The sequence below is a fragment of the Pteropus medius genome, unplaced genomic scaffold (assembly GCF_902729225.1).
Source record: "Pteropus medius unplaced genomic scaffold, Ma_sr-lr_union100, whole genome shotgun sequence".
Taxonomy (NCBI): Eukaryota; Metazoa; Chordata; class Mammalia; order Chiroptera; family Pteropodidae; genus Pteropus; species Pteropus medius.
Genome location: NW_024342474.1, coordinates 7635027 through 7657837, shown reverse-complemented (window position 1 = coordinate 7657837; position 22811 = coordinate 7635027). Strand labels below are relative to the sequence as shown.

Here is a 22811-nt window from a genome sequence, read left to right as displayed (position 1 = left end):
AAGCAAGCTAAACCACACAATGGAATCCAACTGAACTGAACATAGTTAGCAGACTAGAGGCTCTGAGGACTCATCTTGGTGTTGATGCAGTAGACATCAGAATCTAGTTTCTCTTTGGTAGGTTTTGATTGTTTTGTTTGTCTGAAGTCAGAGCCTATTACTTAAGATTCTTGGACAAGAATCTCCTTTCTATGCAGAATATGTCATAGCCAAAGGTGAACCTGACTTATTATTTTATTAAGATCTTGTCCAAGATCTTAAGTAATCTTGAACGGCTCTAATTTAGCCTACGTTTGATCACGAGGCAATTAGCCAATAAAATAAACTTCGAAGCCGGTCTGTTTTGTGGGTTAGAAAGGATAGGATTGTCCAGACTGTTGATCTGCATTACCCAGATTCACCACTGATCATCCTCTTGACATTACTTATGATGACAATGGCTTCCCAGGATGGGACCTATCCTCAGGTGCCTCATTAATACTTGCCATCTTCTTTATCTTCTGGTGAAATTGATTCCTCTTTGTACTGTTTACATTCATTCCAAAACAATTTGGAGGAAGTGCTAGCCTCCACTGGCTGGCTCCTGTAAGAATGGCCTGGAACTTCTGTAGAAGCATCCACTTTCATATCATAGGCCCTTGAGTCCTGGGAGGGAACTGCATGCTCTGGAGACCAACGTTCTTCACAAGAAGAACTGGGCATGTTGCGAGCATCTTCATTTCTCTTACTCCTTGTCTTTTTGTCAAATCCCAGAAATGTAATTTCAGACTGGCTGCATTCAAAGGGAACTTTCTGAGTCATTCTATCTCTTTTCAAATGCTTATCACAAAGCAGTGAATGTCTTTCATCATCTTCCACTGGAACACTTGGTACATTATCCAAGAATAGAGGAGAAGGACACCTGAAGGACTTGAGGGAGGTGGGAGGATCTTCGGCAAAATATAAGCTGGCTTCAGTACTTTCAAGAGTAGTTAGGACCTAATTAACCAAGAAGAAAACAAACATGGAGTTCAGCTTAAATAACCTTTTCTTTTACCTTTTTTCTGTCTGCCTATTAAGGAATATTCTCTTATTTGCATAAAGTTCTACTATAGTATTTTGAATAAGTAGGGATTAAAGATTAGCTAATCTCCTTCATTTTATGAGTAAATTAAGTTAAGCAAAGTATGAAAGTAACTGCACAGAATTAAATATCAAGAGATCTGACTTTAGGCCTAGATTTGCCACCAACTACTTTGTGACCTTGGGTCAGCCTTTCATCGTTTGTTTAACCTCAACCTTAATATGTGGAAGATTGGAAGGGGTCAGAGGATGAGGGACCCCATCCATAGTTCTCAAATGCCAATGGAACGTTCTTAAAATACAGACCCTTTAGCCCCAACCAAAAGACTGTCATTCAAAATATATGGAGGTGAGGGCCCAGGAATCTGTATTTTAAAAGCTTCCCAATTTATTTGGATGTGCAGCCAAAATTGAGAACCATTGACCTAAACCATAAAATAACATATACCTTCTCACACACACGTAATTTATAAAACCCAGAAATATCAGAAATACAAAAAATATAGGGAGCTTTACAATTTATAAAGTGCTTTCACATGCACCACCTCATTTAATCTGCACAAACAACATTATTATACTCATTTTATAGATAACAAAGCTGAGGCTCAGAAAAGGGAATCCATATCACTAGCCAATAAGGAGCAGACTGGTCGCTTGACCCCAGATCTCTGGTTCCCATTTCCTTGTCCCCTCCACTATATACCATACAGCTCCTTTCTGGGCCCAAGATTCCAGGCCATACAGCTAATACTCGTGTGTGGTGGCAGGCCTGCAATATGGTTCACCTGACTCCCAGGCCAGTGCTTTTTATATTCTGATTACATCAATTCCTGTTTAGAACCTTTCCACAGCTCTATGGTAGACTCAGGATGAAACCCAAACCCTTAGAATGGAATTCATGTCTCTGTATCACCTGGGACCTTCTATCATTATAAACTACTCCAGCTTGTCCCTCACCACCACCTTACTTCCTACTTCCATGATGCAGAACTACCTCTAGTCTTAGCAACATAAAATCTATCCCCTCCGAGCCTTTGCAGATGTAAATTCTCTCTGCCTGGGATATCCTTCCATCTTTAAGGCTACCTAAATCCAACCTGTTATTCAAGTCATAGCTCAGCCATCACCTCCATCAAGAAGCTTCCTTGACTTCGATAGGTGAGAATGTGTTCTGACTCTGTGTTCCCTTCTTGGCTTGTGCTCCCATCTACATTATGCCTAGCTCTCTTTACTGAAATTCCACGTTTACTAATCTGACTCTCCTATGGACTGTGGGCTTGAAGGCAACAACTGTATCTTGATCGCTGTTGTATCCCCAGGACCTAGCACAAAGTCTGGCACATGCAAAGTAGGCACTAAATAAATATTCGTTTATCGTAAACAAATGAATGGATGATTAAATCAATGGACGGATGAATAAAGATCAACAAGAAAAAAACCAGTAAGGGAAATACATACTGCATTTTTAATGGGCCAGATCTCCTAATGAAGGTTGAATAAAATATTCTCTCCAAATTACTCATATGTTTTTTCGTTAAATTTTTTGTGGTGCCCTGGTTCTTCCCAATAATGTCCTCTGCCAGAGTACCAAATGATGTGACTTTTTCGCCCGGAAAAGCTATTTATTAGATTAGAATTCTCTTTGGGATAATTCTGGAGAGTCTCATTGATAAAGAATTCACTTAGACACACAATTTATTTCATTTAGATTTCCCATGGTTACTATGGGCTCGATTTCCAATAAAAATTTTTGTATACATACTTCGTCCATCGATGGTCTTAACTTTGCCCGTGCTGCCGCACACTGGCCTGCCAAAGAGAAGAGCTTGGCGGAAAAATTCCGAGGGCAGGGAAACACGTTCTTATCTAGAAATGAGAGACATGAATCGAGGCCTCTCTTCTCCATCAATTCCATAAGAAGATCCCTCTAGGAAGAGAAGAATACAATCCCATTTAGAACTCTATCAGAAAAATGACCAAGAAGTAGGTGCAGGAAGAAAGATCATTCTTACCAGCTGAATATGCTTTGGGTCATCTAACACCACTTTACAACCTGTCAGAACTTCCATTATAACCTGTAAAGAAGATACAGAAAGTCGGTGACGTATGTTAAATATATACACACAATTAGTAGCAACCGTTAACCTTAACAATGAATATAGTTCATTCCAATTAATGACTTTATATTTTATTTCTGACTGACCACACAAAATTAATGTATAAGACAGTGAATAATGGGAAATCAATAGATCAAAAAGTTAAAGCCTTTATAAAATTGTCAGAATGTGATAAATTTTTCTCCTTTGTCAACTTGGTACTTACGATTCCAAAACTGTAGACATCGGTTTTGGTGGAAAGTTTGCCCTGTCTGATATATTCTTCTGGCAGGTACCACAAATGTTTACTGCTGCTGCTGGTCATGCTTATGGTAGAGCTCTGATGCTCTAAGTGGGGTCGGAAGTGAGCCATGGCAAAATCACTTATTTTGGGTTGAAACTGATCATCCAAAAGTATGTTTGCACTAAAATTGTGGTCAAAGACAAACAAGACAAAAACTTCATAAAAGCATTTTGGTGAAAAAACAACATGACAGGCTCACCTTTATGTTGGGCAATTCCAAACACTGACAAATAAAACCATATATAATTTTCCATGAACTAGACGACATCTCATTTTTCTTAAAGTATAAATCAAAGTGTTGTATAAAACCTAAAACAGAACCCTGACCTAGAAACAGCAGGCATTTTGAACTTGCAGATGCAGATATGGAGTTGGTGCATAAAGCCGATGCTTTGTCAGTAGGAGAAACTAATTGAACCAAAGCAGCTTTCCTTGTGCTCTTCTTACACGTAATGAGAATAACTGGTTTTTAACCCGCTAATAATTGTCTGTGATGTGTATAGAGCTGTGCTGTGGAATGCCCTGCTTAGAGCCACTAGCCTGTAATGATTTGAGGAATCTTTGGTGGCCCTTGCCTTAAGGACAACCCTACTCCGTTGCCCCATCTCTATGGCTTCTTTGTCTTTGAGTCTTATGTAAAATATAAACATCTGCAGAGGCAAAGGCAAAGTGCTTGGAGTCAGTTTTAGCTGTTTGTTACATAAAAGCCTTAAGAATCACTTAACATCTTGGCTGAGAGTAAGCCCTAACTTATTTTTACCTTCAAAGGGCTAAAGAGCCATCACAGCAGAAATGGGAAAAGTCAAGCCGAGGGGAAATGCATTCCACATGGCCCCCACCTGGGGTGGGTCTCAATTCTGCCTTTCCCCGGCCCTCTAATTGCTGGTGCTATTTCACCCCTTAAGCCTCAATGTCGTTGTCTTTTCTCATAAGTGAAATGAGGAAAACAATAGAACTCACAGAACTCATGGGGGATGAAAAGATTCTAGTGCTTGGCATACAGTAATGCTCACTAAATGGTCACTAAGATGAAGATTCATCACAAGAAAGCAGATGGATATCGATAAAAGAAGTGGGTGGTCCAAGAGAAAGTTATCTACTTTTCAACTTTGCTTAGGGCTCTTTGGAGCTTGATTTTTATCCCCTGAAACTAATGTTTCTAATAGTAGGCCTGCCCACCCGAAAGGCCACGTGGTATATCTGGAATATTTACATGTCGTTATCAAAAGTGGTAATAGCACAGCTGCAGGATAAGAATAAGAAATTCTTAATCCTGAACAAGTATTGGATCTTATAGAAGTTCCAAAAGTCCTTGCTCTCCCTGTACAAGTAAGCCGACAATCAGACCCTACTTCCACAGGTCTGAACTGCAGGCATTGTTATGATTCAGTATATTAGAGTCCTAGTTCTATTTAGAGGATTCGAAGCTAAGGTCTCGAGAATTCTAGTCTAGACTTTGTCTAGGACTGGGTTAACAACAGACAAAATGATGGAACTCCCCAGGGCCCTTTAAGGAGAGAGAAGACACACTGTAAATTTTATTTGAGGCTCCCTTTTTTCTAAGAGCAACAGGAGAATTGCAAAATCCCAAGGGCCCACCTTACACATAAGCCCCAGGACCGTTACCAGTTGTATGATCCTTGCATTTATGAGGAGAAAGTCAAGGAGGGACTTGGATCGATAAGCACAGTCCTCATGTTCCTCTTTCTTCTTGCCTTGTCTTTTCTCTCCAGATGTTTCAAACCCGGAAGCTTCTAAGACCAGCCTGGGTCTCATACTTTTATGTCACTCCTCATCCATCCTTTGGCTTTCTCACTTGAAAAACAGTATTAACTATCCTGATAGACCTCTGAGGATGAAGAATACACTAGAGCCAGGTCCTACCTCCCTTTAGCTTTAGGTAAGAGACTAATAGACATAGTTCATAATTACTTCTTCCATAGGCATACACGTCATTTGTTCAGATCAAGGCTGAGTCTTCTGGAAATGCCTTGATCATTTCATAGGGCTGGGATATTTAGTGCAGGAGTTGGCTCAGGGTGCCAGGAGGGGAGGCGGGGAGAGAGGGTCATTAACTTTCATGACCAGGACTAACCTTCTGCCACTCCAGGCTCTGCCACACCATCTTCTGCACCCCACCCCACTTTATCTCAGCCTAGGAGGAAGTTAACAAAGCTCTGAGTGCCAGATATTCAATGTCCAACATCTAGCCCTCTTCTTCCCCCACCCCAGCTCTATAGAAGGTATAAAACTGTAACTTAAAATGTCAGGACCACGAGAATGTGAAAAGCTGAATCTGTGAACACTTAGACACCTTGAAGGATAGATCTTTTCTAAGTACAAAACGGGGGCAGCGGGGGGGTTTGGGGGGTAGTGGAAGCAAGCAGCAGCAACAATAAAACCCATCATCTAATCTATTTATTTGACCCTCAGCAAAAAACTGGTGAATCATGTTTCTGCAAAGCTGAGCTGGGTAACCACAATGCGTTACACAATAAGACCCACAGAGTTCTTTGGGTCAGTGGGAGATCATCAGTAAGAATGTGAAATTGTTCTAAGGCACTGCATTTATACTTTGAATAATGATATTTGGTGAGAAGGCAAGTTGTTTACCAGGAGACTTTAGTTTATAACATAAATTTTGCGTCCAATGATTTACTGTGTTCTAAATAAAGGTTAATGGTAGCTGAGGAAGAAGGATGTTCTGTGATAGGAGAGTGGGAATTGCAAAAGGCCCTTCAACAATCAATTCTGCCCTAATTCTTTCCTCTGCTTCAACCTTAAATAGAATGTTCAAATATAAAGTGCCTACTGCTACCATGCAGGTCAACTGAATATGTTTATCCTATAGGGCTAAAAACAGACTAACAAAATAAAGACAATATAAAAAAACTAAAATCATATAACAATATAATGCAATAAAAGGGCAGCTTACCAGCTATGTGGCTACCAAGGATACAAATGAGAAACATCCAATGGCCCACCATATGCTTAATTTAGTGTTTCTACAACCCATTTCTTCTGTTCTTTCCCACAAGGCTATTTACTGTAACAGAGCGACCATCATCTTTCTAAATAATTTGTCTAGCAGAAGATCAGTGGTAGTACACTAAGGAGATGGGTGGAAATCCTACACAAGGTGGTGAATTTTATATCCTGACTCTGGAGACATTATTTTAATCTCCCTCTTGCTAGGGGTCTCTAAGACAATTCTTTTTGGGGACCTGAAGCCTGCAAAGGCTATAAAAATTGCTTTCTTTGCTCACCAATTTGTCTCCTAATTTAGTTGAAGCCTGTGGACCATAAATATAAAGCAAGACAATACAACTAGATTATAATGCAGGATACGAATTTAAACGACTCTACCATGTTTGATATGTAAGTGCATGATTGATTTTTAAAGATATACATATTTTAAAGGATTTTAGGGGGAGTTATTGGTGCCCAGTAGCTGAGTACCTGAGTACTTGTCAACTCTCAGGAAAAGTCCAGACTCCATCCAACTGGCCCCAGAGACAAGAAGACCCAACTGGCCTCTCTGTGACAGCCTGAGGCAACAGGACATCTTGCTGTCTTTGTTACTGATGCTGCAACACCAAGATACCTCTCACCAAATGAGGGAAGACCCAGTTTCTCCAAGAACCTGCAAGTTACTGGAAAGGGCACACACACACCCTCCCCCACTGCAGCATGCGGTAGGTCTGGCCTAAATGAAACAAAGCCAAAACCCTTTATTTCCGCCCCCGTGGATTATGCAACTTTCTCTTTCTTTCCCATTGAACCCAGGCAGGATTCAGAGACAGTATTAGAACTTGTTTTTGCTTTATAGGTGCTTCATGAGTCCTAGGCTCTCTGTGTAAAGGACAGGTCAGTAAGGGGTAGTCCGCCTGTAAATGTGAAATATCATCTCTAATCAAACTAGCACAACTTCCCGAAGCTTCTTTGTAGGTAAAAAGATCTAATAATGCCCACCTCACAGCGCTGTTACAAGGATTAAAGGAGAAAACATACGAAGAGCATGTGATACATGGGGCAGGGGGAACACTTGAAATGTGTTTTAAAAGAGGTAGGCTCGCTGTGGCCTATCCTACACCCACCACCTTGCCTTAAAATCCCAGGGAACTTAGTTGGGTATCTTTAGAAGTTCAACGACACCAATCTGAAGTAACAAAGGTACCAAGGGTTGCAGAATGACCCTGGAGATCTGAGGGCCCTTGGGTTAACTAGTTTGAAGGCATTGGCTGAGCTTCAAAATAGTTCCAGAGAAGTTCTGGAAGAACCTGACTAAATTAACATTTCCATGGATTTTAAGATGATGGAGAGGAATATATATATATACATATATATATATTTTATTTAGTACATATGTGTGTATACAGGTATGTATCCATGTGTATAAATAAACAAATGTTGAGGTTTAGAGACAGTGATGGTAAATAGACTAGGGGAGATTTTAATTTATGTAATATTTCATTGTTTTGGTATCCCTTAGGAAAAAATGAACATATTTGGATATTTTAGAAGGAGACATTAGGAGGAAAATAGGAAAGTCTGAGGAAAAAGAAAGAATTGCATGTATTTAAAAATGTTTCTAAAAACAAAAGATTTTTTGAGCGATGGAGGAGGAAACTGGTTAATTAAGCAATCAGTCAAACAAACAAATAGACTTTGCATTCCCTGCTGGCTTGGTGTCCCCTACTAAACAGTAAGCTTTAGCCTGTGCCACACACATCAGGTCTGGGAGTAAAAGTAGGAGACGTTTGGGTCCTCAGCCAAGGGTGTCATGGTCGTAGGAAGAAGCCAATCTATGGCTTCCTACCCTCCTCCCCAACCACTCAGTCTTTCTAGTCCCTCACAAAGGAAATTCTCCATGCACTTACTATGACCATGCACCTCTGATCAATGTTCATTTTCCTTGACCTCCTCCCTCTTATGAAAGACTGTTTCACTTGGCAGGAGACGAATGGCAACACGGATGAGATAACATCATCTTATAGGAAACATTAAATATGTTCACCAAGATTATCTCCTTACTTTGGACACTAATGGGGATGAATATCTGGGATGAAAAACACTGAGGATAAAATGCATTTGAATTTAAGATCATTCACAAATGTGAAAACAATTAAGCTTGCTAAGGAATTGGATGGAAAAGCAAGAAGGTTTACTTCTCTCAGACGCTTTTATGTGATCCCGTAATTCAAAAACATCTTCGTTCCCCAAATAAAAATGTGAGGATCTTTTGTTAAGAACAAAGACTTCAACTCTTCAAGGTTCTTGTCTTTAAATCCTTTTCCTCCTCAAATTCTACCATCTGGAAATAAATTGTTGTTTTTATAACATTCCCTTAGAAGAATTCACCTTACTAAAACATTCTTGGGTTAACTAAACCACCAGACTTCTTGAAAATACCATTGAAATGTGGGCTTGCCTTCCTCCTTGGGTGTCCTGCAGCTGTGTCCTTGACAGTGAGTGTCTCCTCAGAAGACTGTTTAACCTTACTGCTTAAACAGGACAAAGACTCTGAATGCAGAGCTCCAGGCCAAATCTGCCCCTCAAAGTCCAGGCCAATGTCGACATGTCCAAATTTGCACATACTGAGTATATTCTTGTCTCTTGCCCAATTTCCTTGTCTCTGTCTGATGAAGCCAGTGTGCTTCCAGGGACCCCAGCTAGGTACCCTTAATTACCTAATAAGAGCATGACTGTTGGACCCACAAACATGGAACCCCACCTTCCTCCCCCATCTACATAGGTATGACAGAGCCAGGTTACTAACCTCTGGAAGTCTCAGCTTTCTCCTCTATCAAACTGAGATAAGACCATCGATACCTAAATACGGGGTTGCTGGGAGGATTAATAAGTTATTCAATGGGCCTTTAGGTCAGGTCTAAAGTCCTCTGGCTTTTGTTGAGCTCTGTCCGCAGCCTATTAGCTCCCTGATATATTAGCACTTACCAATGCAGTTAGGGTAGACTGTGCTTATTGCTGTTTGGGGGGCTTCCTTCCTTTTCTTTTTTATTGAGGTAATATTGGTTAATGCCATTATAAGAATTCCAGGTGTTCATTATTTCAATTTCTGTAGGCACTATAGTGTGCTCACCACCAAAAGTCTAGTTTCCATCCGTCATCATACATTTGACTCCCTTTACCCATCTTTCCCTCCCCCACTTCCCTTCCATGGAGGCTTTCTTTATACTGTTCCCCTCACCTGCAAAGTGGTGCCCCCTCCCTTATTTTTATTCAAATTCTCCATGCAGCCCAAGATTCACTTCCTCCATGACATTTTCACTCAACCACTCTGAATTCCAGTGGCCCTTCTTTCTCTAAGCTCCTACTACACGGCCTGCACTGTACCATTTGACTCTTACTCAGAGACCAGCTTATGTTTACATATGCATAATGTGGAGTCTGTAGAAGATAGTAAGCAAACATGCATTGATATAATCCATTAATTAAGAGGATCTAAAACCATAAGCAGCCTTAGACCACTCTGCATATGGCAAACATGTGATCCGAATGGTGCCAAAACATCCTCCCATATTCCTGGCAGACATCACTAATTGAGTTCAGAAAGCAAACACCCCAGATTCCCTTTTAACACTGCATGCATGTGGGAAGTCATGGCCAATCAATCAAAGGTGGAATGTGAGATGAAACTGATTTGTCATCATGCTGCTATAGTATGAGCGCTCCTTTTTCAGATGAGGTAAATGAGGCCCACAGGGTTGAAATGACTTGTTGTATGCAAAACAGCTTTTTAACGGCAGAGCCAGGGCTAAGGCCTAGGTCTCCTTTTTCTGTGTTCAGAGTTCTTTCTGTTTACTACGGTTAAAGTAAAGAAACATCTTTTTATTCGGCTACTCACAAAAGATTAAGTAACTGTTGATTACAAAGCAGAAATGAAATAAACTGTTATTTCTTCTTTTCTTTAGGTCTATGTAGATTTCCAGCAGCAAAATAATGGCTGAATGAGTCAAGGAAGAAAGATTTTAGCTCAATATAAAGGAAGTTCTCATCATTAGAGCTGCACCCAAATGGAGCTCTAACAATGTATTGTGCAAGCGTCCCAGACAGGTTGGATGAGACACTTGGAAGGTGGTAGAGACAGTCTCGTATTAGGTGGGAGGAATTACAGTTTATAGCCAAGCCCTGGCTGGTGCTTTATACAAATTATCTCACTTTATCCCTACAACCCTGGGAGGAGGTGCAAGAGTAGCCTGCTCAGTTCCAGATAAGGAGACTGAGCCTCAGGGAATTTAAGTAACTTGCTACTTAAAACAGTAGAGGAAGGATTTGCATTGAGATTTTCCTAACCCCAAAGGCCACACACTTAACCAGTGACAAGAGGCCGGACAGCGACAACATCACTGGGGTGGTTGTGGAAAAAGGAGAAGGACAGAGAAAAGACTGGGCAGAAGGTATTTCTGGGAAACAGGTAATTCGGGACTTTGCCTAACCTGCTCTAGGGCAAGCAGGTCTCTGGAAGTACCTCCCGAAAATTATCTGAGCTCATCCTCATTCCAAAGCTGATCAGTATAAAGCTCAGCCAGGATTTTTTAAAATGTAGGGTCACATCCTTCTTCTATCTCAATCACTAGATGTGTGGGTATAGAGTGCAGTACAAAAATAGGCAGGTGCAATGTCACAGAATCTGAAAGCAAGAAAAAGTCCGACTTGAGATCATCTCAGTTGGCTCTGAATGTACAAGTGAGAAGAAAACTGTGGCCTGAGAGTGTGAGGCAAGACTCAGTCCTGAACCCGGATCGCCTGTGCTCTTTCCATGTCCTCGCCAGTGACAGGGTGGATACCATTCCGTTTTGCTTAGACAAAGGTGTTGCTCACACCTTGGGCTCCAGGCTGCTGAATAATGACCTTGCTCTCTTCATTTCTTGGACTATTCTTTAAAACCACAAATGCGTAAGATTATCAAGCTTCTTTGTATATGGAATTAATTATAGATAATGAATGAAATAAAATTTTCAGATATCATGTTGTAACTAGAGACTCCCCCTTGGAACTTCTGATTACTTAGTATGAGATAGAAAGGTCTGATAGCAAGTTATTTTTTTCTAATAAATTTTATTTTATGAGAATAGAACATAATCCTTAAATAAAAAATTTAAAAACATAATGTAGAAAAACATTAAATAAAAAGTTATGTCTCTCTGTCTTATTTATATTTGGTATGTCTTATTTTTAATCGATTTCTTTAATTCATAAATTTGTAGTACTACAAAGTTATAATTGTGTACTCTACTTTGATTTGACTTTTTTCATTTAATATCATTTTATGCACTCATTCTGTGTTATTACATACTGTTAAAAACATTATTTAATAATGTCAACTGATGTACGATAAACTCTTCTGTGATTCATCAGTATGGAGCCTAGACACAGAAAAGAAAATAAAGGTAACAATATCTTCCATTTCGCACGCCAACAAAAATAGAGCCAAAAGGTCACTGTTTAACACATTTTGAAATGTCCTTTTTTTTTTTTAGCCAAATATCAGGGCTGTGAAATTAAATAACATATCTCCTAGAAGCTGCCTTTCCTATAAAGAATTAGAAATTAATATGACAAAAGCAGAAGACTGGGGATTTTAGATCATCCTAAAAGCACGAGGCTGGACATAGAGGAACCAAGAATCGGGGAAGCCCAAGTTTAGAGCAAAGCGAAGGATTCTTTAAAAAAGATTCGCGAGGGTAATCTAGGTCAGCCAATTCACATCTGGCCAAGACTGCTAGAGACTGAATATCATTACCATCTGACAGATGCTCAGTGCCTTGAATGAAATGAATTGGTCTCATTCCAGTTTCCAGAGAACAGTTGTGCCCATCACCAAAGAAAACGGGGGATTCTACCATTAGAGTTGGCACTGATTAACAGCTTTGCTGGCAGGTTCAATAGAAAGGCCAAGAGTTCAGTGGCTGTGGAAGAGGCCGATTTGCTCTGGAACAGAGGAACACGCTGATGAGCACTTGTGAAACCACAATTATCAAATAAATGCCCACAGCCCCGGAACTCTACACCCTGACACATGCCTGGGTGGGGGTTGTCTATAGATGGTTATATTGAGTCCTTGAACCCTTTGGAAAACCCAAAAAGACACCCACCCTCCTCTTTACCAACTAAAAAAATAAAATATGTTGCTAGCTGCATTCCTAGTTTAAATCCTGCCTCTTCCATGAAATTCTCCCTGTTACTGATCAGCTCTCTTTCTGTAGTCTATCTATATTACCCAGTGGACACTCATCTAGCAGTGTTATTTAAATGATTTTAGAGTTCGGCACATTCAGACAAGTACCTAGGATACTGGCCTGGAAGAAATGGCCTATTTTTAAATTGTGAGATCACCTAAGAGACTACAGAACCTTTCTGTTCCCACTTATACCCCAGAGAAGCTTCAGAGTCCCCCGAGCCTCACTTATCAAAACCAGATAGATTCTCAGCCTTGTAAGTATTCAAGTTGCCATCCAAAGCCTCTACCCGCCACATTCCTTACTCCTCTCCAGTGCTATCTTTCCTTATTCCAGCCTTGTTCTTTCCTCTCCAATCAATCTATTTGTCTTGCTTTCATTATACACTTGGCAATTCTTTACTCTGTTCCCTTCAACAAATTATTGCCTCTACCAGCACATTTTCTCCCTTTCTTTCTATCCTCTACCATGACCCAGCTCCTCAAAGACTTGGCTTGGAACTACCTAATTAGAAGAAAAGCCTTCTCAGACCAACCATGCATTGGACATAGTTACTGTTGCACTATATATTTTCTGTGTTTGTGTTATTTCTCTGATCACCAGGTTGAACCTTCAAGGACAAGATTGATCATCGTCTTCCCCTGTGGTCTAATACAATGCTCTGCACACAACATATGTTCCATAAATATTTGTGAACTAAAATGAACATGATTTAAAATTTTTTTCAGTTAACATACACAGAAGTCACTTTTCTTAAAATAGAGGTTGGTTTGTGGGTCTACTTTTCAAACACAATAAATTGATGATGAAGATAAAGTGCTATAGACTGAATGTTTGTGTCTCTCCAAAATCCTTATGTTGAAATCCTAAACCCCGAAGTGATGGTATTAGAAGGTAGGCCTTTGGGAAGTAATTAAGTTATGAGGGTAGAGCCCGCATGAATGGGATTAGTGCCTTATAAAAAGGCCCTAAAAAGATCCCTCGCCCCTTCAGCCATGTGAGGACACAGAGAAAAGATGGCTGTCTATGAACCAGACAGTGGGCCCTTAGAGACAAAGGATAGGTCAGCACCATGATCTTGGTCTTCCCAGCCTTCAGAACTGTGAGAAATAAATGTGTGTTGTTTATAAGCCACCCACTTTATAGTATTTTGGTTATAGCATCCTGAACAAATTAAGACAGTAGGTAAAAGAGTGAGAAGTAAAAAGATTGATTGGCCATCACATCTCTTAGCCTCCACCACTGCTATTCCTACCACTTCTTGACCAGTTATACCATTTGATGAGTGCGTACTCTTTGCCAAGCACTATGTATAATTTATGTCACCTAACCAAAAGGGATAGAAGCTATTATTCTTTTATTAGCATTTTGCAGATGGATAAACTGAAACTTAGATAAGTTAAGCAATTTGCTCCAAATCACATTTTAAGTGGAAAGTCAGCTTCTACTGAACTAAGAGGAAAGGATGGGAAGAGGAGGGAAAGAAAGTACATGAAAACGAAGAATCATTTGGTCACATTTTGCAGACTGCCATCCAGTCAAATCTTCCTCCATAACTGTGGTGGCTGTAAGTGGTGTGGCCCAGGTCCTTCCCCAATCCGGAAATGGCTGCTGGTGGCTCACAGCTAAGCCCCAACTTGGGATCTGTGCTTGGAAGAAGGGAGCTGCCTTAGCCAAGTTACAGCCCCACTTAGGGCTGGCTAGACACAGGGGTACAAAAATCTGAGCACCTGGCCTCACTTTGGGATATTTTCGAAGGGCCACTCCAACTCCAGTGTTTCCCCATAGCACTGGCCGAGGCCTTGATGTCAATATTCCAGCTCAGCTTCTTCAAACAACAAATTCTGCCTTCCTCTTTCCCTCCCTCCCAAAATTTGTTGTTCCTAAAAGCAGGTCCTTAAACACCTCTGACTCTGAGCCTATTTCCTGGAAAGCTGCCAGAAGATACTAATCATTAGTGGCAAAGAAGAAATCAGGGTCCACAGCCTGTGCTCTAGCTTAAAACCCAAACGGAGATGCTAGAGGGGCACATCCAAATCTCCTCACCTAGTGTTAGCTGTGGAAAACCTTGTGACTTCGGAAGAAACTGGAAGTGTATCCCTTCACCCTGATGTTCCCTTTGCCCCAGTTAGAGGCCTCCCTGTCCCCCTCTCCCATCAAGTACAAGGACCTTGACATCCTCTCTCATATCACCTTCTTTCCTATCAACCTCTGCTTTTAGGAGATTTGATGAATGTAGTCACACAAAAGGAAAATTAATAAAATTAATGTATTACTGTTTCAGATCGAAAATAAGCTCATGCTCACTTTAAGTTTAAACCAAAGGAAGAATAGGTACAGCAAAAGTCCAGATGATTATTTATTGATTGATTTATTTACTCAGTTAAAAACATATATTCGAGCACCTACTGTGCTGAGCTGGTTGTGAGCTGGGTGCAAGAGAGTCTGTTTCAGGTTGGAGCCCTTTGGAACCAACCTCAAAGATTGACTCCACTGAGCTCTGAGACCTCCACTTTCCATCTATGTATGAGATGCTGTAAGGGTGCATCAATTTTATGCCGATTTATAGGATCACTAGCAGTTGATGAATCATCACATCGTAACAGGAGCAGACAGCTATGGGTGGTTCCCTCGATTCTTCTAGGACTAAAATAAAAATCTAGTCTTTTCATACGGAGTTCATTTCACCAGAAAAACAAAGAAGCAGTCAGTCCCTCTTCTGTCAACTTTTAAGCACACTAAGAACTTTATCCAAGATACTAGGAGATGGTTCAGAGGAGGCAGTAGCCTTTTAAATTCAGTCTTCCCCGCTATTCAGCAAAGGCGTATTTACCTGCTTTTAGATGAGTTCAAGATAAAGGACACATAGGAAAACTTCACGGGAGCAGGGGGGGGGAAGGGGGGAAGGGGGGAGCGTTGCTACAGCCTATCTACTCTATGAATGATTCTTATGTCTACTGAAGAATAAAGATGGAAGTTGTTTCTAATTTTCTTACATATTAAAAATGAACACAGGAGTTGCTGCTCGGCTTGTCACAGATGAATATACACAGCTACGAGGCAGCAGACTCAGTGGAATCAGCAAGACACTGGAGACTCAGGACAGAGAGTTTTAATTGCCATTTACTACTGTTATCTTGCCAAGAATCTCCATTTAAGTAAGTCACTTAACTTTTCTTTTAACCTCAATTTAAAAAAAAAAAGTGAGATTAATAAAGGTTCAGTTCACAGTTTGCTATCAGGTATAATTAATAAGGTATGCAAAACTGTCTCATCTACATTATTCATGAATAATTCCCAGAGATAATACAAACTCTCTCTTGGGCAACAGAAATGTGCTTTTTAAATTTGGCAGATGTGTTCTCATTAACAAAAAGGTAAAATTTTAAATACTTAGATTGAGTGTTTTTAACACACACGCACACACACATATGCACACATACATGCCAGGGAAACCATAGACAGAAAACAGTGTGAAGTCTGACTCACCTGTAATGATGAAAGGAGCTTTCAGATGTAACCTAAAGCTCTGAGATAATTTACCTTGATATACTGCCACAGATGACTGAGCACGGGTCAGTGTTGTGCAAGTACTGAATGGCTTTGGCTGTTCCTATTAATACACTGATTCGAATGTGCCAAGAAAGTGGGGCTGTGTTTCCCTAAAAAGACAATAGTAGTTGGTTTAGTTGTACTTTATGAGTAAAAATCATGTATGTATTAATTACATACGTATGCCAGAATAGAAACTGATTGTGGTGGTGGTGGTGGTGGTGGTGGTGGTGGCCAGTGGTGGTGGTGGTGGTGTGTGTGTGTGTATGTGTGTGGTGGGTTTATCATAACTACTTTTAATCCAAGATAGGTCTTCCTCTCCTCTCAATGACAGTTCTAGGCTTTTGTAGCCAATGAAAATACCCAATAATTTTAATATTAGCTTAATCAAAATATGACTAACAAGGTATTCATGTTTAAAAGTTCATTAAATAAAAATTTTAAATTATTTGTGGCACAATAGTGAGAGTAATTGAAAATAATCAGATTTTATTCTCATCTTAACTGAAAGTTAACCTATGTAAATCAATTCAAAAACATTTTGTGAGAAATCATGGCATTTTCCTTAAAAAGAAATCTCTTATTTTTAAGGAGTCTGTATCAATTTTATGTCTATTGAATGGTACCATGTGCAAAGTTATACAAATAAAAAATATCTTGGAAATAATAACCGTTAATGTAAACTCGTTTCAGATAAGAATCAATAACAAGTAAGGATGCAGCAAATCTTCTGGCTGCCATGTTGCACAACACCCAAGGTTGTATTTATGCAACCTTCTAAGAGTCAGAAATTAATTCATGGAAAAGTCCTCTACTTCCTGGGGAAACCCGTTGTTGGCTGTCCCCTATGTGAACACACACTGGTCTCTTAGCTCTCACCGAAGGTTTCAGCAGCTCCCCAAGGATTCCCCAGAGTAATGGACATGACTTACTACACACTGCAATCTGTTAAAAAGTGATCCGTTTCTCATATATGGATAAACCAGGCAGAACTTCTCACTCTCTGTAAAATATGCAGCCAATTCCAGTATGTTTGGATGATGAAATCTTGAAACAAAAGATTTTTAAATCCATCAAATTGTTTATTCAAATAGGAAACGAACAACACTCTGGTTTGGGGATGGGGAATAGGTCTGAAGCAAAATATAAGTTTGGCCAAGGAAGAAATAATTTCATTGGACATATGTCACAGATTGGCTTTCAAATTGTTCTAAAGCATTCCAACAAATACTGGCCACATTGATCAACTGTGATCATGCAAATATAAATAAAATATCCAAATATAAGACAGAAAGTTTAAGAAATGGAGAGTTCTTAAGATTTGGGGTGTTGGGAACTTCACAAGAAATAGACAACAAAATTTGATATTATTTTTATTAACATGAAACCAATATAACTTATTAAATAAATAAAGATAATGTAACTGAAATTATCCATTCCACTGCTTCAGGTAGACATAGGTAAGTAAAGCCACCAAAATAGAAGAGTACAGAAGATTTCTTTACATTCATCCATTTATCGAGTGCTACTATGTCAGCTCCAGTACTAGGCATCGGTCACACAGCTAAAAGAGATATCCAATGTCTTCACAAAGTTTGTATTGTTATCTAAATCTATGTGACTAGTAATGTTTGATGAAGAAAAATATATCACTTCTTTAAGTCACAGAATTCTATGTCATTTTAATTTACATTTTTCAGACTCCTTTCCTTCAAAATCTATTTCTTGAGGGCATGTGTCATCACTGTGAAAACCAATGAAACCCAGGTAAAAACTATGAAATATAAAACATGTAAACTTCACCTACTGTGAACTCAGTTCAATTCAACAAGTATTTATTGAACACCTACTATGCAATATGCATGCTTGGGAATATTAAAATAAATAAAGCTATTTTTAAAATGGTTCTATTTATAAAGGCCTATTATTCATTTTTTTCAATAGCAAAATCTTGCTATAATATATATATCCCTTCTGAGTCCTTCTATTTCTCTTTCCTCAAGGAAAGATGTGTGTGTATATACAAACATATACACATAAACAGAGAGAGACTTTTATTTTTAAATATATCAAAAACTTCTGTGACAAAATATCCCTGCACCTGCACTTGTTTTAGATCGGATCTATAAAATGAAAAGCAATGGGCTGAAAAGGAACTCAGCCGGTGTATCTGGTTGCTTAAACAGCTGATCTATGCCACTAGCTGGTTGATTCTCCTGCAATTTAAAATAATTTAATGAAATAGACATCTTTTGTAAAGCAGTAGATAGAAGACCTCATTTAGACACAGCCATGGCTCTGCTCTCTTGCTCACAGAGCATAAATGACCATCTGCTTATTTTTAAATATTACCGATCAAGCAGGAAAAATGGACAATTTAGAAGTTATTGAGGTATGGAACATGGAGATGCCATAGGGAATGATTGCGGATTTTAATTCTATGGACCCATCTCACCCATCCTTTCACTAAAAAATTTTAAATGATTATATAGAAGTGAAGATCAGCAGATCTGATACCTTTTAAAATCAATTCAACAGTATTTCTGAGTGCCTACCGCTTATAAAACATGCAAGGTACCATGATGTGGTAGAAAAGACAGACCTGAACAACAGAAAAACTTGGGTTTGAATCTCTGGTCTTCTTTTTATTGGCTGTGTAAACTTGGTCAAGTTATTTAATCTCTATGATCTGAATTGTGTCTCCCAAAAATTCACATGTTGAAGTCCTACCCCCTAATCTGATAATGTTTGAAGATGAAGCCTTTGGGAGATAATGGGAGTTAGATGAGGTAATGAGGGCAGGGCCCCTCAGGATGGGATTAGTGCCCTTACAAGAAGAAACACCTCTTTCTCCACCATATGAGGACACAACATAGAGGTGGTCATCTGCAAGCCAGGAAGAAACCCCTCATCAGAAATCAAATCTGCCTTGATCTTGAATTTCCCAGCCTCTAGAACTGTGAAAAAATAAATTTCTGTTCTTTAAGCCAACCAATCTGTGGAAGTAGGTAAAACACCTGCTTCCTGAGATTCTTATTAAAATTAAATTAAAAGTTAAATATTTAGCCAAGTGCCAGATCCTCAGAAATTATTAGCTCTTATCACCTTCCTTGAGGAAGAAGAAAAAAAAAGGAATCAGAAACCACATTCTAAGGAGTTTACAATTCTATTTAAGGCGCAAGGATTACACAGTTCCCTTAAAATTAAACTAAAAAAACCTCTCCATAGGTGTCAGCTGAAATGTTACTTTTTCTAAGAAGCCTACTCTGCTGCCCCTCTCCAAGTTACCATCTCCTCTCCCTTCAGTGCCGTACTTCCTCATCTTATCACTTAATATACTAAAATTGTCTGTCTACTTATGCACTTCTCTTAATCCCACTCCAAACATCTCAGCTACTACATTCTAAAAAGAGAAGGCTTCATTTGACTTATTCATTAGTAAATGGCTGAAGAGAGGGAGACCATCTACATAAAAACCATTTCCACATGGTAAAATTTGAATAAGCAAAGACAAATGACAGTTTGGTAAAAATTATTTTTATCTCACAGCATAAAAATGGGTTAATTTTTCTAATCTATAAAATGTTCTTATAAACCACTAAGAAAAATACCCAACAGCTTAATTTAAAAATGAACAAAGGATATTATCAGATATTTCATAGAAAAGAGAATATATTTCTTAATACGTGGAAAGATTTGCTATCAATAGAAAAAGAAATTTAACTACTCTGAGAAACCATTTCCACCTAGCAGACTGGCAAAAATTAAAGTTAAAAATAAATGCTATGATGGCAAGACTGTGGGGAAATAGACAATCTTACATATGACTGATATAACTATAAATTGGTGTAACCTGTTGGAGGACAACTTGGTAATATGTAATACACATAACCATTTGACCCTATAATTGTATTTATATAAATTTATCTTAGATATAATCAAACAGGTATGAAATAACATATGTACAAGAATTTCTTTTGCAGCATTATTATTATTTTTTATTATTATTTATGCCTACAGCACCCGGTCTTATTAGGTGGTCTCTCATCCAAGTACTAACCAGATCTGACCCTGCTTAGCTTCTGAGATCAGACATTGAGCTTGTTCAGGGTGGCATGGCTGTAGATCAGGGACCGTGGTTCCACTGGGGCACGAATCCAGGACCTTCTGCGTGTAAAGCAGACCTGCTAACCGCTACACTACGGAATCATGTCCTGCAGCATTATTTTTTAAAAATAAAAGATTATAAAATAATCTAAAAACCCATCAATAGAATGTTTAATTAACTTATAGTACAGCACACAATGGAATACTAAAATAAGCAAAGTGAACAAACTATGCTACCTCTTGTATGAGAAGAAGAAAATAAGAAAACAAAATACATATTTGCTTACACATAAAATACCTCTGTAAATATATATAAGATACAGATACAAATAACTTGGTTGCCTTTGAGAAAACCATTTGAGTGATTGGATAATAACAGTGGAAAAAAATATTTTCTTGGTTTACCCTTCTGTACTTTGAAATTATGAAATGCTTGAATTTATTACTTATTCATAAGCAAATAAACAAAGCTTAAATATAAAAAACTTCTTATTGTAATTTTGGTTTTAGTTTTTCATTGGCTAAATGACATATATTAAGTTTTTATGATTAGCCTCCAACATTTTAATTTCTGGTCCTGGGTATAAAAGGAAAAGAATTTATACCCCTCTCCTCAGTCACATAATGGTTTAGAAAATAACTAAAAATATTTGTAAAGGGTGATGAGTGAACTCTATAGGGTTAGGGGCATTCTATGATGCAGGCTGTACAGCTGCAGATATGAATATATATGAAAACAAAGTCATTTTAGTTTGTCTCCAAGGATTCTCAGGTTCATGAACAAATTTCCAGAAAATAACATGTACATCAAAAGCACTTGTTTTCTTTGTCTAGATTTTCTTCCTGAAAGTGGTTATACTGATGAAACAATTTATTGACTGAAATGTCTCTAAAGAAGGAGAAAATTGTAAAATATATATAATTCTAATGTTCTACGAATTATTATATACTCAGCCATGTTAGTCACACATGATTTAACCCACTTCCCTGTGACAGTTTCTTGTTAAAATATATTCAAGCAAATTATGTAAATGTCCCATTTTTAAATGTATTCTAAGAAATATACTATAGCAGATGTCAAAAATTTACCCAATGTTCTAATATCCAACCCACATTTATTAGATGCCAACCCATGCTAAACTCTGTGCTGTAGAATCAAAATGAAAAAGAAAAAAAACCGGCACAAAGGGAGAAATTCCAGAAAAAATATACTCACAGTAGTAAGACTTCAAGCTCAGATAAAAATCTCTTCCACTGTTTCTTACATTGCAATTTTTTCTCCTAAATATCATACAGAAAAACAAGAAAACAATTAAGGAAAAGATTTCTGTTTCTGGGATTCTTAACCCAGGGCCTATAGTCTCCCTCAAATTAGATGAACTTTTGGGGTGTAAATGCAAATGAACATTTTTCTGGGGAGAGGATCCTTAGATTTAATCAGGTTTTCAAAAATCCATTAAACCCCAAACAGATTTAGAACCACTGTTCTTGAATTAAAAGTTTTTCATGCAATATATCATGTTGCCATATTTGATATTCAAATTCACCATGTTTTGCATCAAATTCAAAAATATATGTATTCAAAGACAATCCTGTGACAGAAATTCCCCATTTGATTTCATGAATCCAGTTTGTGATAGCCGTATTTTGGTTAGAGGTGATTTCACTAATTTGGCTTTTGTGACTTGGGTCATTTGACATTGGTTCAAGTTTACCTTTGTGTTAATTTTGAAAAGATGGGCTTACTAAGCAAATGAAAACTATAACTTCTTACTTCAGAGGCGATTCAGAAGCTAGCTCAGTGCCTGGCATAAATATTTATTGAATAAATTGATGAATTCAATAATATCGTCCTCAGCACCTACTCTGTACCAGTCACTGTTTTCAATGGCTTCATGCACCTTATGTCACTGCATGTCTCTGAAACTTGAGTTCCTAACTTGTACAATGAAAGAGTTAAATTAAGTGGCTCCTAGATTCCATCAGCTGTAAGGTTCTCTCACTTGCAAATTGCTAGACAGGGCAGTTTTTAGAGGTCTCTGTCTCAAGAATATAGGGAGGGAAATCCAACAAGAACTCCGAAATCTATTTTCCAAGTTAATTCAGGAAGTCAGAAACAGTAAGTAAGGCAGACCAATCATTTTCAAGGACATCTTTATGAGAATTTATATTTTTAAAAAAACCCTTGTTGTGGGATCCAAGTGGATCACACCCATTACTAACACTCATTGTCACTTAACTTCCGTGAAGTCACAGCTTTCTTAATTTGAAAAATGTTTTCATTTTTTATTAGCTTTTGTGTTCATGCTAACCTAGCACTCTTGCTGCTGCTCGAAGTGTGATCTGGGCATGAAGAATATCAGTGCTACTGGGAGCTGGTACAAAAGGCTGAATCCCAGGTTACTGCCTAGATGTGCTGTCAGAATCTGCATGACAGGATCTCCAGGGGATACGGGTGCACCTATCTAACACATCTAGTACATTTCC

The 22811-nt window shown here is 38.6% G+C and overlaps 1 protein-coding gene across 5 annotated transcripts in view; it reads right to left on the bottom strand.

Moving 5' to 3' along the window:
* Positions 1 to 251: 251 nt before the first annotated feature.
* The window catches only part of IRAK3 (interleukin 1 receptor associated kinase 3), an 83465-nt gene continuing 60905 nt past the window's right edge, over positions 252 to 22811 (bottom strand). For 4 of the 5 annotated variants that reach the window (XM_039865925.1, XM_039865929.1, XM_039865930.1 and 1 more), the window contains 6 exons: positions 17150 to 17264; positions 16209 to 16327; positions 3385 to 3583; positions 3075 to 3137; positions 2825 to 2989; positions 252 to 978 (listed from right to left, as the gene is read on the bottom strand). In XM_039865925.1, coding sequence (XP_039721859.1) covers positions 475 to 978; positions 2825 to 2989; positions 3075 to 3137; positions 3385 to 3583; positions 16209 to 16327; positions 17150 to 17264 — 1165 coding nt within the window. In that variant the 3' untranslated portion in view covers positions 252 to 474. Of the gene's footprint in view, positions 979 to 2824; positions 2990 to 3074; positions 3138 to 3384; positions 3584 to 16208; positions 16328 to 17149; positions 17265 to 21540; positions 21606 to 22811 lie in introns of all 5 variants that reach the window. The other variant, XM_039865926.1, reaches the window with a different exon arrangement.